Raw genomic sequence first — 22,775 nt, 5'->3', positions numbered from 1 at the left:
CGAATTGTTGGAATTCTGGTAAACACTGAGAAGTATCTGAGAATATGTACCGTATTTTTGGTTATTTACTCATTTTGTATAACCTTTGTATTCAAACTAGTGTTCTCATTACCTCTCAATGTACACTTCCCCAATATTCCAACATTTTCTTGTAATGTCTATTGCTGTCCAATTTACTTCGCAGTTGCTCACTCCGAAAGCTGTCGCAGTCGTGTGGCGTCATCTGTCGGAGAGTCGAGAACTGCGAGGGGTTTCTGTGCAACCGGTGGAGTGCTCGTTGAGACACCTTTCTGTTCTTACAGCGTGAACCCGCTTTTCTGTACTTTGGCTACTTGCAGCTGTGTCTTGTCCTCTGGCTTTTTACAAGCTCATGAAGCATGACTGGCTAACATTCAATGCTTGTGCATAAATCTGCGATAAGTTTCACGAAGTTAGATTGTACGTCATGGTATGAGGTGCGCCGTGCATTAGTGAAGGGTGAACTGTGTGGCCAAAACATTGAAGGGCAATGAATTGTAGAGGTCACTGGTATAATGCGGACAACGCTGCCAGACGTAATCGGCGCCACATACTAAAATCACCATTGCAAACATCACGTCGCTACGCTGATGGGATCAGGCTTTGACGTCTAGAGGCTTGGCCATAGGTTCCGTCTCTTTTTCCTTGGAGACACCTTTCTCGTAACCCTTTTTCTTGTCTTTTAACCTTTGAAAAAAAAAAAAGAAAAAGATGAGAACAAACAGACATTGTACACACTGCGGCAAGAAACCAAAATATATGGTTCCACAGAACAAATAGTAAAAACACGCCATCAAGACCTACACTGCAGGAATTGGCTTGATATCGAAGTTCAGGTCGCTGATAAATATAGTTATTAAACAGAGTAAGCAGAATGACAGGAATGATGTAACGTTTAGTGCCCATCGAGGAGTCATGAGGTAGCTCGCATTTATGTAGCTCCTATGCTTGTGCATGAAGGTTCTAGTCTACCTAAGTGCCTGCTCCGAACCGTCTACACAAGTATGAGAGGTATGTACATTTTACCGAATACAGTGTCACCATCTACTAGAATGGGCACACATAAGTGTAGCTATCGTTTATGCAAGAGTGAATTACCTTAGCCACGTCACTGAAAATTTGCCTGTAGGTCTTCAGGTCTGTTATAGCTCAAAAGTATCTTTTCTCCTTTTGACATCACTCTCGGAGTCATGACATCACTCTCGGAGCTATGACTACAACAAAGGTTCAAATAAGGGGCATGCATAGAGGCTGGCTGGCCTGATTCCTCTGAGGCTGTGGATCGTACCTATTCAAGGAGAAGAACTTCTGTGTCTTGCCAAAGTCTTCGGCATCTTCTACGGTCTGACAGAGCACGTAACCGTTAGTCTCTGGCAACCAAGCGGCCGACACACCCGCTGCAGCCGCCAGAATGGCCAAGAACAGGAACGGGATCCAGTTCCCGTATCGGCCCTGTAATAGGAAAGTAAGAGCGAACCGAGGTTAAAAGAACTGAAGCATCAAGACCGCAGCCTTAAGTTCACTTAAAATCAGTAGAGGTGCCATTTACGGAATGTCATGCACATTTTCTGAACATGCATCCTTGAGCAAGGACATTAAGCCAGCACTACAGACGAAATGTTTCCTGGTTCGCTTCCGCGAAGAATACACTTAACGTGATGTCACAAGCAGTTAAAAAGCTCGTGTACAAAGCTGGTGACATCTGCGCCACGTCACATCATTGAATGCCAAAAAAAAAAAGAGGGATATCTTCATGGCGAGTGCACTTGTGTAAGTTGTTGACAAGGTCTACACGGCTAAAAAATGCAGGCGGCAGCCTTGCTCGAGACAGCGGTTGCTGATCTTGCAGAAACTTCATTCGGCAGTAGCAGCATTGGCAGACGCTGCCTCGTAATACTGGAAACGCGGCGAGTTGGCACAATTATACGTGGTTCTAAACATAATGTGGAGAGCCCTTGCTAAGAGGAGTTAGCTTGTCACTGACGTGATTTCATCAGTATTCTGCTTCTCGAAGAAAAGAAGGTTGGGTTAGTTAATCGGGATCGCAACACTGTGCTCGTTGTAAAGAGCTGTGCAAAGCAATCGAAATATGTGTCACGTATACCTTCTTTGATCAAAATCGCCAGGTTCCATGGTTCACTTCCCACTCGGATAATAGAGCCATTGCGTCTTCTCTAACAATGGAAGGCATCGGAAAGTGAGGACCACGGCTCTTCTCATCTTATGCACATCTTAACATCTTCACTTCAGCACACCTTATCTCGTGCACATCTCAGTCTACAGAGACGATATAAAAGCCCCACTCTTGGACTGAGAGGCAAACGATAGAATTGTGTAACTTTTGACATATATGGTTCCTGCCAGGCATCGGTTCCCTTATCGAGCCGTGAGGTGGCATTTCTCAATGCTCGATAAGCTTTTTTTGTTTACTTTTCAGTGGCATTTTTTGTTATAGATACAGGTCAGTTACATAGTGGTTGTAGTAATATTTAGAAAAATTTGTAGCGACGTTTTCGATAAACTCTGGTAGTGAGCACCCATTCTTTACATATACTGCTGCTATCCTGGTTTCAACGGTGGCATTCAAAGTAATCGATGACATTTCGCGGCGTTGTCGTGCTCTATAGTAGCACAATTTGACAAGAATTATGCAACGTCACAGAGCCCACAGTTCTCCGCACTTCCTTTGACATACTTAATTCCTTGTTTGTTCTCCAATTAAGTCGCTCTTATTTGTATTTTTGTGTTAGCCGTATCATATTTTCTCCAATAGTTCGCCAATTAAATTACACTGACTTTACAAGCTTGAAGCCCCAGCGGTGACACCGCGGTTAGGGCGCTCGACTACTGTACCCATGGATGAGGGATCGAATCCCGGCCGCGGCGGCCACATTTTGATGGAGACGGAAATTAGGACGTCCGTGTGCTGTGCGATGTCAGTGAACGTTAAAGAACCACAGGTAACCGAAATTTCCGGATCCCTCCACTACGGCGTTTCTCATAGCCCGAGTCGTTTTGGGACGTTAAACCCCCCGAAACTGAACAAAACCAAACCAGACCAATTACACGCTTGGAAGTGATCTATGAGGCTGTAGCCGCACACTGCAGGGTAAACTTGGCGCAGAGCTGGGCTTCGCTCTGTACCCAGAAATGACGCTACAAGTTATCGCAACCACTGCTTCTCTGGCTCCTCCGTAATCGGCTATCGCGTTTGCTTCCGTATAGCTTCGCAATCTTGTTTTGCTTCGACAAACAAGCGCGTCGCGTCGCAGCATGTGTGAAGTGGGCGCACTATACAAACACTATTTGCGCTGGTTGATGCTGACGAAAAGGTCTTCATGCCAGACTCGCTCTCAACAGAGCGGCACCGCTGCAGGCCAGTTATTTCAGACGTCTGAGTTATCTTCGTTGCGTCGACACGTATCTTTACTGCCTCGGCAGTTCGTTATTCAAGGGTTTGCAAGGGCGAGCCGAGTGGAGGGATTCTGAGCGTGTGGCTTTATAGTTGCGACAGAAACAGAAAACAAAGAAGCGCTATATGGCACTCTCTTGCGTCCTGTAGGGACCGAGATATGGCAAAAAGAAAGAAACTATAGTGTAATAAAAGCAGATGCAAAAGCGATCACTGTGATCATATTAAGCGGTTTAACGAGTAGGGAGTTTTTGCAGGGCGTATGATATCTTTCAACACGGAATATCAGGCACAAAATAATTAGACAAGTTAGGTTTGGCTTGTGGGGTTTAACGTGCCAAAATGACTCAGGCTATGAGAGACGCTGCAGTGGAGGACTCCGGAAATTTCTACCACCTGGAGTTCTTTAACGTGCACTGACATCGCACAGCACACGGGCGCCTTGCTTTTCGCCTGCATCGAAAAGCGGCCGCCGAGGCCGGGATTCGACCCGCGCCCTTGGGAACAGTAGTCGAGCGCCGTAACCACTGCGCCAACCCGGCGGGGCAGACAAGACAAGACAAGTAAGTTAGGCGATTATTTGACCAATTGAAGCTTCATAATGAATAACTGATTTTGAGGACCTAGAAACAGAAACCGGTACCTGTGGCCATTATACAATTGTTTTAAGAACTTTAACAAAGACTGGAAATAGAATAAAGCTGTAAAAAACAGTTCCTATTGGCTGGAAGTACTACACAAAATGACTAAGCAATCAGCTACGCCGGATGTAAAGAGAGTGCTTAAGCAAAAGCAGCGTGTTTTCTACCCCTTCGTATCTTATTGAGACTTTAATAGTAAGTTATCCTTAGTTTTCTAGATATTTGTAGCAAATTTCGCCTCGACGGACTTCGATGCTTTGTTGCAGCCCAAAAGAATTTTATGATTACCCATTTCGTGAAGATTTCTACGGGCAACCGTGGGCACGTGACGTCACTAGATAAACTGCCATCTGTATTTGTTTTGTGCTTGTCGCAGAAAAAAAAAACAAAAAAAAAAAACTTGCTAGTGGTCATTCCAGAAAAGCAGTGAACAAAGCTGTAACTTACAGCCGCTAGCATGGTTAACCAGCTCGCATGTGATAGGTTTCAGGGCTGTATTTTTGACGTCGTAAGTTGATATGTCTAATCTAAAGGGTTCGCCAATATACCCCGGCGGGGTGGCGCAGTGGTTACGGCGCTCGACTACCGTTCCCCAAGGACGCGGGATCGAATCCCAGGCCCCGGCGGCCGCTTTTCGTTGGAGGCGAAAAGCAAGGCGCCCGTGTGCTGTGCGATGTCAGTGCACGTTAAAGAACCCCAGGTGGTCGAAATTTCCGGAGTCCTCCACTACGGCGTCTCTCATAGCCTGAGTCGCTTTGGAACGTTAAACCCCACAAAACGAAACCGAAGTGTTCTTTTGGTTTCGGTCTCCTGTTTCTTGCTCGTTTAAAATTCTTTGTTAGTATCTTGAAAAATTTTTTCTTTCCACTGAAAAGGGGGGGGGGGGGGGGGGACTCCGAGGAGTGTGACGCAATTATGAACTCGAAATGTTAAAAATAAAAAAAAAAACAAATCCCGGAGTTGCTCTTCAATGACTGTGCGCCACCAATTCAAATTAAGAATGTGCCCCTGACGCGATGGAAAAGGCGTTGCGTTTCTGCAAGCATGCGCCTTTTAAACTGCTGCAGAAAAGCAGCCGATGTACACGTGTAAACGAGAGCGCAATCAAGATTTTGCAACAAGGCGGCAGTATTCTGAATAGCCTTCGTGATATCTGACCTTTGAAAGGCTTTAAAACTGAGATCGTGTCGCAGGGCTTTTTTCGTGCCTTCTCTGGCGCTCGTGAGATATTGCGCCAGTCGTCTATGTTTGCCACCCTTTATCCGATAGCAGGGCAGTCTGACAAAGTGGATCGTTTGATGTTTCGCAAAAGCCCCTAGGCAGCCTCATGTTCTCCTTACGACGAAGCTCTGACGTTCTGTCCGATATGCGGGAGAGCCTTTGGACCGTTCTTGGAAGCTGAGCCAGTTTCGAAAGAGGTTCTGACGCCTACACACCGGCCGCAACTTAAGCTTCGCAGCAAGTATCGAACGACGCGGTCAGGCTTAGCAAGGTGTATCCGGGCTGCGAGGAAACTTCTCGTGCCATGCGATAAGCTTTCCTGCTACGAAAGCCACACACGAAGTTTGGCGTTGCGATCGCAAAAACGGCTCAAATCTGATAGTTTTACGCAGGCTTTGCTTTGAAGAGCAGTGATAACTAATAAAAAAGTTGCAATGAATGAATAGCGAAAAAATTAATTACACACGATTTAGCGTGGTTAGGTGATGCGCGAGGCAGGTATGTTCACAAGGTTATCTTTGGTTATCTTTGGTCTGTTTTGGTCTGAAACTCGATTTTCAAACTCTGGCATGCCTCAGACAAAGATCTGTGAAATCTGCGAGCGATAGCCTCAGTTTAACCAATACTGAAATTTGGGGCTTCTTAACTCCATCGTTCGACATGGTCTAAGAAGGATCCTGGATCCTTAATGGTCCGACATGGTCTAGAAGGATTCTGGATCCATTCTACACCACCAGTTTTGCTACGCTGTACATTCATTGTGTGTCTTTGCTGGCATTTTGAGTTGTAGTAGTTGTTACTTATTTGGTTAGTGCTTCTCCGATAGCTGACTGCTCTGCAAGCATTGTCTACATATAGCTCCTTCCTGTAAATAACATTGTGTAATAACTTCCATGTAAGAGAAAAAAATGTCGGCGATACTTAAGCTCCGGCTTTAAGGGTATGATGTGGCGAAATTACTCTCTCCCCTCAGCTGATCTCGTTGCGGATACCCGTTTGTGCACGTGCAGTTTTGGTACTTGCTAAATCATTACTCCTGTAATTTGTGCCTGTGTAATCCCACATATACAGATTAGCATACAGTCGCAAGACACAACAATATATGAAAGACCACCTGACATAGACATAATGCACCACTTTACCAAGCAGTACGAACATGCCAGCGGAACTTAAGGGTATCGTGCTTGATACGGGGTCCAAGGTTCCCGGGGGGTTCGATCCCTGTCTTATTCTCCGTTTTGAATGAGAGGTCCGAATTGGCCGCTGCTGAAATCTCGGCCATGTCACGTGGTCTCGTGACGTCACAACATACCGACCAATCAGTTTTTGGTCACGTCATTTGCCTACTGCCACCTTAGAGATACCTGAGGCTTTTCGCTCACAACGCGGACGGCGACAACGGCGATACAGAGTTTTGCGGAGCAGGAGACCGTTAACGCCATCGCTTTAAAAGCGGTCATGACGCCGTAGTTCATTACAGAGGCCAACAAATCTGATCTTTCCGAACCGCCACGGCTTCAAAATGCCCTCTTGGTCATAAGCATTTTGCTTTAGCTTATTAAGGCCAAAGCCTTTAATAGCTCACGCTATCGTGGACAAACTGTGTCCCGCTTTTGCAGCGTTCTGATTGGCCGAGGCGCGATGACGTCATAAAGCTCTCGACCAATCACAGAGCACCACCAAAGTATGCGAGAATACGTGCCTTATGTGGCCATATGTCAATCAATGATCAATTACAAATTAATGAAAGAATCAATTACCAATTAATGACTAATTAAGTAATTCTGTCAATGACAAATAATAATTACTTAATTACTTCAATAATTAAACAAGTACCTACTTAATTACCAACTAATTAATTAATTCCTATTCTGTGTCAGTTGCGTACCAGAATGCGGCACTCAGGCTTTCGCCTTTCACTACTTTAGTCGCTAAAGTCCCTCGTAATTTTTTCAGCTCCAACTACTGCCTGCTAACGATCACCTGCTATGACCGGACAAACAAACATAGGCGAAATTGGCCAATGTGGTCTTGAGTGCTAGCGCACTCGAAACATTTTAGTTTCGAAACATCATTTCGACATCGAAACATGTTTCGAAACTCGAAACATTTAGTTTCCGGCTAGAGGCAGCACTCACGAGGTAGACGATGTAGGGCATGCAGATGCTGAAGGCGGACGAGAAGGCTGACGAGGCGCCCAGTGCGAAGGAGCGCAGCGGCGTAGGCATCACCTCGGCCGCTTGTTGGTACATGATCATGAAGGACGCCGAGCAGGCAAACTTAGCCACCAGCGACGCCGTCACTCCGGCAATGGTGGCCTCTGAGGGAGGAGGAGGGAGAACATCACCACAGGTTCAAGAAGCCGCGCCGTAAAGAGTAAAGTGTAGTGCAAAGTGCAGGTGCATCGCGCACGTGTAGGCGAGGTGCTTTCATAGGTATAGCCACCGGTAGCGGCTTTGACTCTATCTGCTCGTGCTGCTGAGTGTGTACACTGGATTCATGTTTCTAAGAAGTCGTTTAATTTGAAAAATCTATTAATTCTAACTGGCACTTTCGTTTCGGCAATATCAAGTGTTAACAACGAATTCTCGTTTTAATTTGAAGTTTTGTTTGACTAAACTATATTGTGGCACAACCACTTGCCGTCCTGATAAATAATATGATGAGCTGTGAAAACGCGCGAAGAGAGACGCAATTGTTTGGACGCATTACCGCCACTCTATTATGGCGAATATCCAGGAACATTGGGTTTGGAGGTTAAATATGGGATTAATTGATGAACAGCTGCTTGCATTTTAGAGGAGGCCTCATGTCTTATTGAGGCATAGCCCATTTTTGTGCGCATTGTATTTTTTAGTTGGTGTTTTTCCTATTAAAATTTTTGTTTATTTATACCGCAATGAGTGACATGACCGTCCGGATTTAAGTTGGCTTAACATCAACTCCTTTCCGGAACTACTGACTTTCTTTTCAATCAAATCTAATCTGTGTTTTTCTATGTTTATTGTTTCACTATATGCATCTATAGTACACAGAACCACTTACTCGGACCATGCAATTATCTATTTAGCGCTTTGGTTCGTAGCTGGCGAGAAAGCAAGCCGGTAAACGTTCACTGAAGAAAAAAAATCGATGCTTTAGCAAACAAAGGCACAAAAGAGGATACAGGGCTTACTCACAACTAAAGATTTTTGTTAAACTCAGTCTGGAGTAAGCGCTGGGTCCCTTTCGGTGCGGTTGTTAGCTATCGCTACCATGTTGCGATAGCCGCGTCGGCTGTCGTCATTGGCTATTGATAAATAGAAACAGCCGCCTCAGTTCTCGCCTTACTGATTTGTGGCAATAGGCTAGGACACGGAAACCGGCCATCCTAATTCGAGCCTCAATAACAAGGAGCATATATACGGTTGGCGAATTATACACGCGGCCATGCCAGTATTATTACAGTTTCTATGATATCTGGACACCTAAGAAGGAGGTCTCGCGCTCTGTGGTACAAGCTTTATGCCTAGGCCTAAAATCGCAAAGCCTAAGGTAGTCATAAATTGAATTTCGGACAGAATTTGGGATTATACTAAGGAAAAGAGAAGTGTTCCTTGCGGTCCGGCGTTCCTTTTCTAGGCAATCACGGTAGCAAAAGAGGGCAGAGAAAATGAAAACAAAGTCGAACAAGCGTAGTTGACTGTATACAAATTAGGTACGCTAGCATCTCGGTGTCTCGTCGCTCATAATTTATATGCATACAGTCGCATTACGTGGAATAACACCTGACGTAGATAGGAAGCCTCGCATTAACCAGGTCGCACAAACGTGCCTGCATGACCAAGGAGTCCGTGTTCGACTTGGGATCTTTGGGCCCCCGTGGTCTCGAAGCCAATCTGAAAAAATGCTGTCCAAGTTGGCAGATCTTGTCAGTTCGGCCATAATATGTGGTCTCGTCACGTCACATAGACCGCTGATTAATCACCGCTCTGCATTTTCCTCTGTATTTATCACATTCTAGAGCGTGCTCTCGAGCTGAGGCTGATAAAACTTTATTGTGAATAAGTGTGTAGGAATAGAAGGATGTTAGCTAGCGTGCCGCAGGCCGTGGAGACCTTTGGCGACGTAGGTCAATTCGACGGCCTTTAACTGAATATCAGGGTGATCGCTGGACCTTAGCTTATTCCAAGCTTCTTTAGAAGGATCGGGCAAGAGTTCTGATGGAGACTTATGGGCTTTGCATGCCCAGAGCATATGATTGAGGTTGTCTTTCTCGCCGCAAAAGCGACAGAAGGGATTCATATCCTTATTCATGAGTTTTGATGTGTAGTTTGGGTTGGGGAGGGTCCCCGTCTATAGCTGTCTCCATACGACTTGCTGTTGTCTGGTCAATGTTTTATGGGGTGGTGGGAGTGTTCTCGAATAATGCTTACTTTGCAAAGAGCTCGGTCAAATCGACATATGATGATCATCAGCAGCCATTGGCTATCATACGCTGGGTTCCGTACGAGTCTTCTGTGAAACAGCTCAGACACGCGAATTCTGCCTCCAGATCATGACATCACCATTACAGCCAACAAATAGAATGCACTACGAGAAGGATCTGTCAACATTGTCCTCATTTAATTTTGTTTTTCTCTGTGTTCAATTCTATAATGCATGGTTCTGATGTTGAAAATGAATCTCAGTGTGTGTTGATCTGCTCGCACTCTTTGAATAAGGCGATCGTGTACATTGCTGCGTCTGTTACATACTGATTGTTATATAATCGGGATGGATGTTCCATGTTCGATTTGTACGATTGCAGCCTTTCATCAATTCAATGTTAAACGTACTGATATTCCCTTCACACGTGCATCGGTGCGTGCGATAAGAAGAAGTGCCAGCAGCGGGATGCCCACTCGCCCTGCTACTCGCCTTTTGCTGTCGTATGTCGCGTTTGTATCTTTGATGGCAAGAAGAACACGCCTGAGTAATCAATTACTGTATCATGGGCGTATATCGGACGTGTTTTCGTTACCACCCAGGAGCAAGCGCGGCGAGAATAATTTTGAACCGCGGAGCCCGTAGGCAACACTTTGTTCCAATTACTTTTGATCGCCGTTGTACATCCTTTGCCTAATGTGAGCGTCCCTACGCACAAAATATGTGGAACAATGGGAGTATATAAAGAATTTGATGATTTCTGAAAAGCAAGTATGTGCTAGCGGCATTTGCTGGTGCGTGCTGTTGCTCGTCGAAATGCCTGCATCTTTAAAGGGCTATAGTTGCACCGTGACGGTGATCCCGTAATGATGCCGACAACATGAAACAAAGCGAACAAGGATTAAGCGGGAACATCTATTCGTTGTTAGCCAAGGCTTCGAGCGGTCTTCGGCAAGTGCGGCCAGCGAAGACAAAGGCAGGTCCTCTTGTCGAATTGCCGCTTGTAGGACCGGCTTCCCTTATAACTTTATGCACTGCGTTTTAATGGAAAATAATTTCCTTGCCACACGAGTGCCATGTACACATGTTGTCAGTCCGGCGTCTCGTAACGAAGAAGAGATAATGAAAAATGAGCGAATTGTGTCCACGCTGAGACTCTAGCCACTATCCTACCGTTCCTCACCAGGGCGCGCATACCACACCTATATGCTGACTTCCTAAGAACCAGTCTACATTTCTCCTTGTCAGCGAAAATTAAGATCAAATATCGATACCATAAACAAAAGAAACAGAAATAAAACATAATATGAAAGAACGAAGAATAAAATAAGAACAAAATAAAAGACAAAAATAAAAAAAATGACTTATAAAACGAGTAAATTTGTAGACATCAGAAAAAGCAGCGGAACGCAGAAGCTCATAACAGAACTAGGCACGAAACTCGGAATGATTTCCGCAGGTAATGAGACTTAGATGCACCCCTTAAATCTCTGTGTCTTCAAGAATCCCTCTATTGTGCACCCCGATCACGTTGTGAGCCGACGTTGTCGTACTACAGATCCGATTACCGCTGTGAGGAAATCATGCAACAGTGTGAAACCCTTTGTCTTTAATTTAGGGGAAGCATTCACGCCGTCTCTTCACTTCCGTGTGCTTTCTGCTCGAACACACGTACAGAGTGCTAATGGTAGACAGTGGAAATTACGAGGTACGAGGGTAATTAAGACTGCTTACGTCTTATGAATGTAGAAAGAACGAATGCCTTATCGCGATTTTATTTATACAGACACACAGGTGCACCTTTATTCGCTGTGAACCAACGATCGAGCCTTTAGGGCCTGTTAGTAGCATGTCCGTCTCACAATCCGATGGTCATGGTTCGATTCTTACCTATCAAAACTGACCGAATTTACTTCTCATTTAATTACTGTTCCTGGGTTAAAAAAGCCTTCCCGTGAATTTGGCCTGTCATTCTACACTATATATTTGGTTTGGTTTGGTTTTGAGGTTTAACGTCCCAAAGCGACTCGGGCTATGAGAGACGCCGTAGTGGAGTACTCCTGAAATTTCGACCACCTGGGGTTCTTTAACGTGCACTGACATCGCACAGCACACGGACGCCTAGCTGTTCGCCTCCATCGAAAAGTGGCCGCCGAGGCCGGGATTCGATCCCGCTATATATACCTACACTATATATCTATAGACTTGATACACTTTTATCTCAGTTACTATTGATGGTGTCAATAGGTAAAGTGAGTTTTGTTAGCACTTTCTCTGGGCACCCAACTCCGGATTTGGCTGCTGTTGAGCCATGCTTTAAACAAGCGGGGCTCTCAGGCGCGAAGGAGACGGCATCTGAAAGCAAGCGAGTATGAGGGTAGATGAAAACAAAAGAGCCAGACCTATTGGTATGAAGCAGGACGCGATGCAGGCGACGCTGACCATGAGCTGGAGCCCGACGTTACTCCAACGGCGGCCGAAGTACTCCATGGTCCACCAGCCCACCACCGAAGCCGGGAACTCCACCAGACCAAGCAGAAAGAAGTTGAGGAACTCGTTGCCGCTCATGTTGGTCACGTTGATGTGCAGCCCGTAGTAGGCACAGCTATTGGCCATCCTGTGAGAAACGCGTGTGGAAAGGACTTCTTAACTCATATGAGCCCCGCCGGGGTGGCGCAGTCCGTGTGCTCTGCGATGTCAGCGCACGCTAAAGATCCCCAGGTGGTCGAAATTACTCTGTAGCCCTTCACTACGGCTCCTCTTTCTTTATATCCACCCCGCCGGGGTGGCGCAGTGGTTACGGCGCTTGACTACTGTTTCCAAGGGTGCAGGATCGTATCCCGGCCTCGGCGGCCGCTTGTCGATGGAGGCGAAAAGCAAGGTGCCCGGGTGCTGTGCGTTACCAGTGCACACTAAAGATCCCCAGGTGGTAGAAATTTCCGGAGTCCTCCACTACGGCGTCTCTCATACCCTGAGTCGCTTTGGGACGTTAAATCCCACAAATTAAAGCAAACCTTAACTCATTTGAGATGGTCTAATAAATCCGCTTAGGCCGACTAGCGTTGAAACGCTTCAGATGTTCATATGTGAGAGGTTTTGGGGCTGTTTGTTTTCTGTGATTGGGCCTCAACGACAACGGACAAGTGGACAGCAGCGATAAAAAACGGTAATGCCCCCCCCTCCCCCCTCAAGAAAAGGACCCCCCCCCCCCCAAAAAAAAAAAAAAAAAGGAAAGCAAATGTGCCACAAAAACTTGTTCGTACTGCGTCGCTGAGGTAGATCGATCGCTAGCAGGATTAAAGCAATGATAATAATTAACGGCGACTCTACAAAGGCACTAACAAGAAAGGGACACTACACGCGAACTTGAACACATAGAAAGGCCCACTGCACAAGAAAGGTACTTCAGAATAACGGCCTGAGGGGCGAGTTGGTGCATGATGAAATGTGTCGTTCATTTTATCATGCACCAACTCGCCCCTCAGGCCGTTACAATGATAATAACCTCACTATATTACGTAGCGGAAAAAAAAAAAAAAGGTTCGTGAAACTTGTATTGCTCGTCGGCGGTCCTTGACTTTCCGATGACTTCCTTTCATTGGCTATTATAATTCGGAGTGTTTTGATCAGCTGTTACGTCTTGGGAACGATCGCCAGACAGCCAGTCACGGTATTTTGCACAAAGCGTCGAATTACCATAGTGGATAAAAAAAGAGTACGGGGCTATCTATTACCCGCGTTTAACAAATTTTTCACACACTAATACACCAGAACTTTGCAGTTTGTCGTAATGTGAAATTTTCTAACAGACCGTTTGACGTTGTTTTTCTTTTTTTTTTTTTTTTTCGTTGCGTTTTTCAGTGAGTGGGTCTCGCCGAGAAAGCGACTAGTGTAATAAATGCGCTGCTGGTAGTGTACCTTGGGCCGAGGCGTTTCGTCTGTGATTTAATGAATAAAAATTTTCAAGACCTTTGCTCTTCACGCAACTTTTGACAGCGGTACCAATACCGACAGGGTTGTTTCAGAGGTTTTTAATTTTTTTTCCTATCCCATGTAGTGTGGAGGTCTTCGTACTTCACAATCCGGTTTTACTGGGAGAGCAAATGGACAGTATGTTGAAATTTTAGAAACAGTTGAAGTAAAAAATATATATAGATAGCAATGCAAGTTACGTTCATACCCAGCACCAGGTAACTGCCGCTCAATAAAAGAATAAGATCGTTCCTTAATTGCACATAGAGAAAGGGTGGCAGATGGCGAAGCATGGCTACGTGGAGAAAAGGGTGGCAGATGCCGAAGCATGGCTACGTGGAGAAAACGCCTAATGCTACAGACAGAGGACCTATTGTTCTGTCGTTGTGTTTCCTCTTCTTCCTCATCTGTTACTTCTGACCCGCCGGGGTGGCGCAGTGGTTAGGGCGCTCGACTACTGTTCCCAAGGATGCGGGATCGAATCCTGGCCTCGGCGGCCGCTTTTCGATACAGGCGAAAAGCAAGGCGTCCATGTGCTCTGCGATGTCAGTGCACGTTAAAGAACCCCAGGTGGTCGAAATTTCTGGAGTCCTCCACTACGGCGTCTCTCATAGCCTGAGTCGCTTTGGGAAATTAAACCCCACAAACCAAACCAAACATGTTACTTCTGAGCGATATTAACACTCCCTGTGTGAAGAAGATGCCTAGATGCCCGGTGGCATTGTCACTGCTGCTTGAGCTGTCTGCCTTCGGAATGCAGCCTTTAGTGATGCTCTCCTTCTCCTTCCCATAATCCTCTTTCCCGCAGTGCAAATATTCACTGAGCATGCGCTTCATCATTTACACGGCAACTTCTCTGGCGAGGCCAAACACGTGCTGTTTACGACACAGACGCTCGAGTCCAGTTCCATCGGTTTAGCATCCTATTACTTGATATTTCAGTAAACTCGGTTTTTGCAATAACAAGGACGAAATGGGCAAAAACATCGCAGTAAATGCTGTAACGAGAACGCGAATTATTTTCTGTTCCCCGGCTTATGCCGATTTACATTGCGTAGCAGCGCGACCGCGTCCGCTTTGAACGGCACTCGGCCTTTTCACGCGCGCCTATGCCGCACTCATTTAGAATTGCGCCAGTGAGGCCAGTACGCGATGGCCGAGCGAATTTGCATGGGACAACAAAGGACCCTAAGTTCGAGAAGCGAAGAAAAGGACGGACAGCCGGTCGACAATCCGCAAAAAGGGCTCGCATGTCGTAAAAGGGTGACGCGAGCGTAATGCGCGGGACGTGCGGCCGAATCGAAGCCGGGGCTTGTCATCCGGGGCCCGGAGGAGCACTTACCAGCTCACGGTGACGATGATGAGGTTCTTACGAATGCGGGCCTTGCGGAAGAGGTCGAAAGTCGAGGCGGCCGCGATTTCTTTTTCTTCGGCAATCTTCTTTTGAACTTTCTGGGGGAAAGAAGAACGAGTAAAAGAGAAATATGCATGAAAGACAGCGGAAATGACCCGACGGTGAATTCAAGTTCGTGGTTTGCTATTTGCATTGAGGAGAATATTCCCGCAGCCTGGGTCTGCGGACAAGATGTGGGGCCTGTCAGGCGCCGCTGCCCGAATCCTCGAGACAAATCGAGTCGAAATGAGGCGAGAGAAATTGCAGATTGTTCGGGAATGGCGAGAGGGTGGCGATGGAGATCGAGGCGGATTGGCATTGCTATAGAGCTTCGCTGGCTTCAGGAACACGTTTCACTATTCCCATAACTACTGTATGCAAATGCAGGCTGTGTCTGGCGTGAAAGTATAGTTGAGGCAAGATAACCACGCTGAGAGTAAATGAGGTAATGCAATAGCTCTCTTTCACTTCGTCATACAGGCGCAGAGAGGATACAGTCATTATCAGGCAGTTATAACACAGTTGTTCGGCGCAGTTGTTAAGTTAACGGTATAGCAAATGATACCGCACGGTAAATGCGCCTGGGCAAACCTGGCAGCGGTCGCAAAGGCAACGTGATGCCTTATTTGTCATATGGCTGTCCAGTTTCGCTAAATATTTTTATTATTACAACATTTTACCGGATTATGTGAACGGTAGGGTGCGATTATAGTTATTATGAAGAAAAGTGAGGAAAGTTCCAACAGCGTGGCAATGGCGCCACAGGTTACGGCAGGTATTAAGGTACTGGGGACGGATAGGAAAATGCTAACGGCAGGAACATTTTTTCTCCTTAAAAAATTGTCGGCCCATATCTAGCTTTATGCTGAAGTTTATTCTGAATATTACCGTGTTTTAAAACCAACACTTAAAAAAAAAGGAAGCATGGAATTCATGGTAGAGACAGTAGACGAAAGTGGGATTCAAGTAGCACACCAAACAAAATAAACAAGGGTTGAAGGCAAGCCTCAGTGTGCGAGTCAACATTTGAACCAGGGCATTTGTCTTTTCCTTGACGGTGGAAATCGTCTTGTAGAAACGTTAGTTAGCACACCGAGACTTGCCCTCAACCCTTGTTCACTCTGCTTTGGTTCTAAAATATGGATTTAGACATTTATTGCAAAAAGAGTCTAATTAGGTAGCAAATGAACTCGAGCTCATTAAGATATCGTTAGGCAAGTTAATAAATTTACTTCCTTTACATTGTAATTAATCCAGTTAGGTAGTTAGTGTAAACGGGTAGTTTAAAGTCGGGGGAATGATACCGTGAAAATTTTGAAACAAAAAAGCGAGATCCTTCGCCAAGGCCTTTCAGCTCGAAGAAATCCGTCGCTTTATTGCACACGGAACTGTAACTGACAGCATGAGGCATATATGTAGCCCCGCGCAAATTCACGACACCCTACTATAACTCCTTGTGCTAGTGTACCTTGCATCATTCCTCTTCCTTGTGTCAGCCGCTTGGCACAGAAAAATAAAGGTTGCCACCCACACCTGCTGGCCGTTATTTTTAAGAAAAAGAAAGGGCATACCACAAGAGAAAGAAGCAGGCAGATCGACTTAAGCGCCTTGCTCTGCAAGATGTCATCGGCGGGCCTTAAGTCTAAACCAAGCGTCTTGCACAACTCGTGAGCTCAGTTTAGGTTTTGTGCGCAAAAATGCGCCGGATTTTGCTGCGCGGCAGAACATTAGAGAACGACGTTTTCTTCTTTACAGCTGCGGCGTCGTCAAGTCCATCGCTAGGACTATACTTTTACATTAGTCTCTCAATTATGCTATTTTAATTGGTAACTATTCACTGGGGAACCTTTAAATTAGCAGAGTAAATATCAAATATAAGATCCTAACAATGTAATAAAATTTCAACCTATTTTTTTTTTCAAAATTAAGTCAAAATGAAAATTAAAAGAGTAAATTACTTTAATTAACCAGTGAAGTATGGTTACCTTGATAATAAGTTGCGTTCGCCGCAGAGGAGAGTATGTTCCTGAAAAGATTTGTCCTAAATACTATATTTGGGAATTTTTGAGTCTTTGTTGAAACGCCTGGAATAATGGGCGCAATGATGTAGCCTGCAAGCCGCACCACTGCCGATGTCATCTTATGGAGGACGACACGATGTTTCCCAGCCATCAGTTATCATTAATCGCCAGCGTACGCGCTGATATAAACCATTCATTTGCCAGCCTCGTGGATAAATAACGTACAAACAGAGATAAGTACTGACGCTTTCTTATGGGCGCAGAAAGAAGTGACTGCACAAGGCAGCTGCCGGGGTTATTACTGCATCGCCTGCGAGCCATATGGCAGACCGGCGTCTCTCATAGTCTGAGTCTGTTTGGGACGTTGAACCCCGCAAACCAAACCATATGCAGACCACTGGTGAACGGTGACATAAAAACGGACCGAAAGCGGCTGTGGCAGGCTTACCACTAGGTCCGAGGCAAGACTTTCAGGTACTTCAACGCCATTTGTTTTTGCGATTCTTTCGAGGATTGCCATCGTGTCGTCGATCCGGTTTTGAGAGAGAAGCCACCGCGGTGACTCTGGAATGAGCCTGGAAGAGAAATGAATATGCGCGAAAGTTTGGCCAATGCTGTTCGGGATCCCTGAATTTAACAAATATACGGGACTTCTTAATAAGGCGTAGATGGCAGTGCAGAGCTTTCTCAAAGTAAATGAGCTCAGGAGTACGCATTATGTTTTGTCTTGAGGTTCAGTATGCTAACTTGTCTATGCTGCTTTTTTTTTGTTTTATTGCATATCCAAGGGAGGTTGGCCGCATATCCTAAGAATGGTGTACGAAGCGTGATTATTCGGTCATTATGAGGGGCTGCTTTATCGGCAACTCTTTGAGGGGGTGGTAGTTGTGGTTATTGCCCCGCGTACGGTTTCTTGAGCACCTCCCGTCTTTTAACCTTTATTTTCTGAAAATCTGGCTTCCAATATTCAACAAAAAAAATGAGGAGGGAGAAGCTGGCAATGTCCCCGAATGTCCCCAAGAGGATTGGGGACATTTGAATGTTGTGTTAGTTAAGAAATTCGACAGTTATCGGTCCGATTACGAAGGTGCGGTTACGATGGTTGGCTGGCTCACTTGTAGTAAAACAGGTTGGGTATGGCGCAGGCTGAGCATATTAGCCCCAGCAGGACCCAGGAGCGCGCCAGGTAGGCGATGAGCGGCAGTATGCAGAGTCCCACGGTCCACGAGATGCAGCACACGCCCAGCATCAGGGTGCGCTGCTTCGGACCCACCAGCTCCAGCACTGCGCAAACATGCGCGGCCACTGTCATTCGGGGAAGCTGACTTAGAGAGGGAGTGAGGCCTGCACTTTCACTACAACCTTATCGTAAATTATCGCAAAGTTGCGCATAAAAGGCGATGAGGAATAATGGTGGACTGTGGATTGAGACTGGCCGCTCGTACTTCTCTTGAACGAATGGAAATGTTGGTGTACCAACGGGATTTCGGCATAATTGAGTTCGAAATGCGCTGAAGGTAACAGGAATGCGCTTAACCCGTACATACACTAGTGAACAAAAATATATGATATTTTGAGAATGTTACTCAAATTTCAATACAGATTGGAAATAAACTGTCATTCTCTTGTTCCGAACGTATTTTGATGTAATAATGCCTTTATTTTTCTAGGAGCTGTTTATGATGTAACTGTACTATTTTAGTTCGTTTTTTTTCATATCTTTGTTTGTTCGTGGGCGCTTCTATTTGCATTCAATATCCGCTTATTCTAAATGATTGCTATCTTGATATCATTTTCAAGTGATGTGTTCTGCGAGCACTTGTATCAATGCATATTTTTGTAAGAAACGAACAAGAGTAGAGTCACCATGACTGCTCAATTTCTGTTATCCGTGGCCCCAACTCTAGGATAAAACACTGTCAACGTTCAGTGCTCTTCAGTATAACGCAGTCGAGGGAGTCAGTATAACACAGTATAACGAGCCGACAAAACTGACGACTCTCTGTTGCTGACACCTACGAATATTTTTTCCTGATATTAAATTTAATGAGGCACCCATGAAATGTGAAAATTCAGATTCATATGTTCAGGAAGTCAGTCGTCTTCTTCAACATATGGAATTCAGACATATGGAAATCAGGCGACTGAAGCGCAGCTTCGCTCGTCTCAGAACCTCAGAATCAGCAGAGAAGGATATCGGCAAATGAACATCTGGCGTGGGTAGGTGGTGTATGGAAAATATTTTCTTTTACATGTGGAAATGATAGTACGTATTGCACACTTTTTCCCAAACGCACTTTATTATAACTTGTCACCAATTTGCCGCGTTTGAACCTAGTGGGGGGAACGCTGCGGCGCAGGGCTGGCTCCATTTCCCTGAGGTCGTATTCCTTCGTCAAATTGAACATACACGAGCAAAGAGGTTTATCAGAAAATGATTAGGAAGTTATGCATAGACAGAGATGGAGGAATTTGGGATTCCGATATGAGTTTAAATAAAACTACGACACGAATCATTCTTCTATGCTCAAATGATAAACTGACAGATGATAGTAAGAGAGTTGATATTATGGAGTGGCCAAACCAGCCAGCTGAAATGATTCAAATTAAATATATTTGGCTTCATCCATCGTCTGAATGGCAGAAAGGCAAAGAAGAACCGAGGAGAATTTCAACCAGCTTCTGTAAGATTATGGAAACAGAGACCGGATGATCATTGTCAGCGATCTGGATTTCATGCCTCGGCTTTGCGAAGCAATGGTCGACCAAAAGTGCTTGCGCGCGAATTAGTGATGGCGACTCATTACTGTGAAAAACCACTTTTTTTAAATTGTTGCCCATTCAATTATAGAAACTCATTATTGGTGATATTTTTCAAGCAGTGCATAAAGCACTTCTTGACTAAATTCTCTATGAGAGCAAATTGAGTTATTGTGGAATAAATCATGTTGTAAGTTGTATAAGAATTGTGGCTCTGCCTTCCCATTGGACTCATCATAAGTTTTAGTTAGGCGAAAAAAAAAAAAAATCTGAAGTCGGAAAACTGAAATATCATATCTTTATATGGTCGGTACTGTCTCGGCTAGAAAAATGTATAAAGAGAGCGACTACCTGCTAGCGTGCTCGCGTTAAGAGTGGATGATTCTGTATATTCGTGAGAACGTTTACAGCGCTGGAGCGGTGTGTTGTGGAGCAAGTCATAGCGGGATACTGTTGTCTTAAAGGCTTGTTACTTGTTCTTTGCTTTTGTTTCGATTAAACTTGTACCGCAACAGACAGTGACGAAAAATTCGAAAGCTGCTGAAAATTTCGCTTTGTTTTGGTCTGCAGAGAGCCGCTCGAGCACTCTAAGATAAGCCTGTTCCTGCCAGTATTGTTCGGCCGTGAAGTCGATACCATCGACTTGGAGCGCGCCCTTGTATAGGTTCGACCGTGCGGGTAGTAGACGGAATATTGTGTTCCTGCGCTTTATAATTCAATTCCCAGGCGCGAGACGAGTGAAGTGGTATCGGGTCTGGCCTGTGAGCCTGCTCCTTACCGGAGATTTCTCTCGACTTTCCTTGCCTCTTTCCCCCTTTTCTGCTGGCTGTTTCTTTCTGAAACGAGCTCATGACTCGCCACTCCGGTCTCTTCACTTTGCTGACTGTTTTGCCGACTGTCAAACACAATATTTCGAGTTAAGAACTGATGCGAAACTGAAATGAAAAGAACAGGAAAATATTTGATGGTCTAATTCGTGCTACGCATAAGTTATTTCACTGCAGGAATGCATGTGTGCTGGCCGATGTTTTGTTGGCATACAAAAATACAAATCGTGAGGCAACAGGTTTAGCCACGCGTGTGCTTCTATGCTGTCGTGCACGGCTGTGAGTAGCAGCATGTTGAAAATCGATTATCACACATAGTTCATACCGTTGCGCGTGCTCCTCTTCTGTCCTATGTGCTTTCTTCGCCGATAGCGATCTCTGACCCGTGGTTAGCGTTCTCGCTTGTCGCTTCCGAACGCGATCGCGTTTTCGGAGGTCGGCAGCAACACTAGTGAGAAGGTTTCGCCGATGACGACGCCAGTATGTCAACCCATCGCATCTTAGCAACACAGGTGACAGTTGAGTTTGATATTCAAAAAGAAAAGAAAGGTCGTTTCAAGCACGAGTGCCTGATTAGCTGAATTTATGGCCACTTGTTCAAAAAGTGGCAGAAAATTGCACAGTAACGGCAATCCTTGCCGCCGGGACACTTGCGCCAGAAGCTCTTCCAGACTAATAATCTCGGGCCTTCGCAGTGTCGTTATTGAAGACAGTAAATTAAAAAGACTATGCAGAGTGAGTACTTTTCCATCTCATGTTATTTTGAAGTAACAATTATCAAGTTACGCAAAAATTTCTGGCCATCCCTTGGTAGTCACCGGACCAACTCGGGGTGTCCATCTGCCTTGGGCGAAACTGTGTCTAACAACACAAGCTGCACATGTATCCTTGAATTGATGAAACCCTGAGGCTTTTTGCCCCTCCGGATTAGGACTAGGTTCAATTTTTCAAGCGTCGTGGCTGCATCGCTGCCATATATACCCCGGCTACGATGGTCACACTTGTGGTTCAATTACGAGTAAACAAAGCTATATTGTTACCGAGTCCTTACCAAGCAGAGATGAGGTACCCTCCTGAGAATGCCGCGTACACATGACCTTTGGCGTTATAATTTGTTTGGAATTGAATATCTGCACACAAATCAACCTTTTCTTCAGTTTTCTTGCAGTTGGAGAGCAACTGAATGAAACCTTCCGGTTTTTCTATCCCGTTGACGTTCAAATAGGTGTAAAGCAGTGCAGTCGAGCTTTCTTTTTGCTACGACGCTACCACGGTGGCATCGGAAAGTGCTTGCTACGAAAAACCGGCAGCACGCAAGGCGTACCTGGGATCTCTGCCCAGATGCAGTGGGATGCCAAGGGCGTTAAAATCATTAATATTTTCGTAGGTAAACCATGGTAGCTACGCTTCAATGCGCCGACGAAGTATTCCCAATGGAAAGAAGAAACATTTCCGAGTGCTGTCGATACTCCTTAGACTAGTTCGCGGCGCTGCCGCAGCTTGACGCCACTGTCGTGGTAGTTGCCAATAAAGCATCAATTATTCTTCAAGCGCGAACTTTCAACTACAGGAAGTCTTCGTCGGAGGCAGAACTGATAGACATACTCTTGTGAAAACAAAAACAAAAAACTGAGGGAATGTCTATGAACCATCAGTAGCGGGCCTATAGACTGTGTAAACTGTCTAAAAAGATTTTCAGAAACGTAGAATGATGAACTGCGTTATTCAGGCTAAGCACGGGGTTGAAATTCGTTAGAGTTTCGTGTTTTTGGAAAAAATGAATAGCCGTTTGTATGATTTGCCTGCTACCGATAGAAAAAAAAAAGGTGTTATATTTATCTACGGAAACGGCGTAAAGGTTTATTCTTATGTGCCTTCATAGTTTTGTTCATAGCTCTCGAGTGAACAAATTCTAATTTTTATTGTGTTCTTTCGTGACTCATGTTTCTTTTTGCACTGCGTAACTGTATGTGCCTATACCAATGCGCCGCCTAGCCGTAGCCAAGTGTAAGGAGGCTACGGCTTTGTCAAGCTGTGTCTCATGAATTTTTCTGCAGCTTTTGTGTCGGTATATTTTTGCAAGAAAGAAATGAATTTTGGTTT

General features: G+C 45.2%; 1 protein-coding gene across 1 annotated transcript in view; it reads right to left on the bottom strand.

The window, feature by feature from the left end:
- Positions 1-315: 315 nt before the first annotated feature.
- Positions 316-22,775, bottom strand: part of LOC146208205 (organic cation transporter protein-like) — a 29,213-nt gene continuing 6,753 nt past the window's right edge. Inside the window, exons 4-10 of the mRNA XM_084587227.1 lie at positions 18,201-18,369; positions 17,534-17,660; positions 15,014-15,123; positions 12,102-12,316; positions 7,431-7,612; positions 1,307-1,470; positions 316-705 (exon numbers count right to left, since the gene is read on the bottom strand). Of these exons, the coding sequence (XP_084443353.1) occupies positions 615-705; positions 1,307-1,470; positions 7,431-7,612; positions 12,102-12,316; positions 15,014-15,123; positions 17,534-17,660; positions 18,201-18,369 (1,058 nt within the window). The 3' untranslated portion in view covers positions 316-614. The remainder of the gene's footprint in view (positions 706-1,306; positions 1,471-7,430; positions 7,613-12,101; positions 12,317-15,013; positions 15,124-17,533; positions 17,661-18,200; positions 18,370-22,775) is intronic.

Source organism: Amblyomma maculatum, chromosome 1 (assembly GCF_055883805.1).
Source record: "Amblyomma maculatum isolate TAMU_Amacu chromosome 1, ASM5588380v1, whole genome shotgun sequence".
Classification (NCBI taxonomy): domain Eukaryota; kingdom Metazoa; phylum Arthropoda; class Arachnida; order Ixodida; family Ixodidae; genus Amblyomma; species Amblyomma maculatum.
Note: the sequence above shows the minus strand (reverse complement) of the source record. Positions and strands in the feature narration are given on the sequence as shown.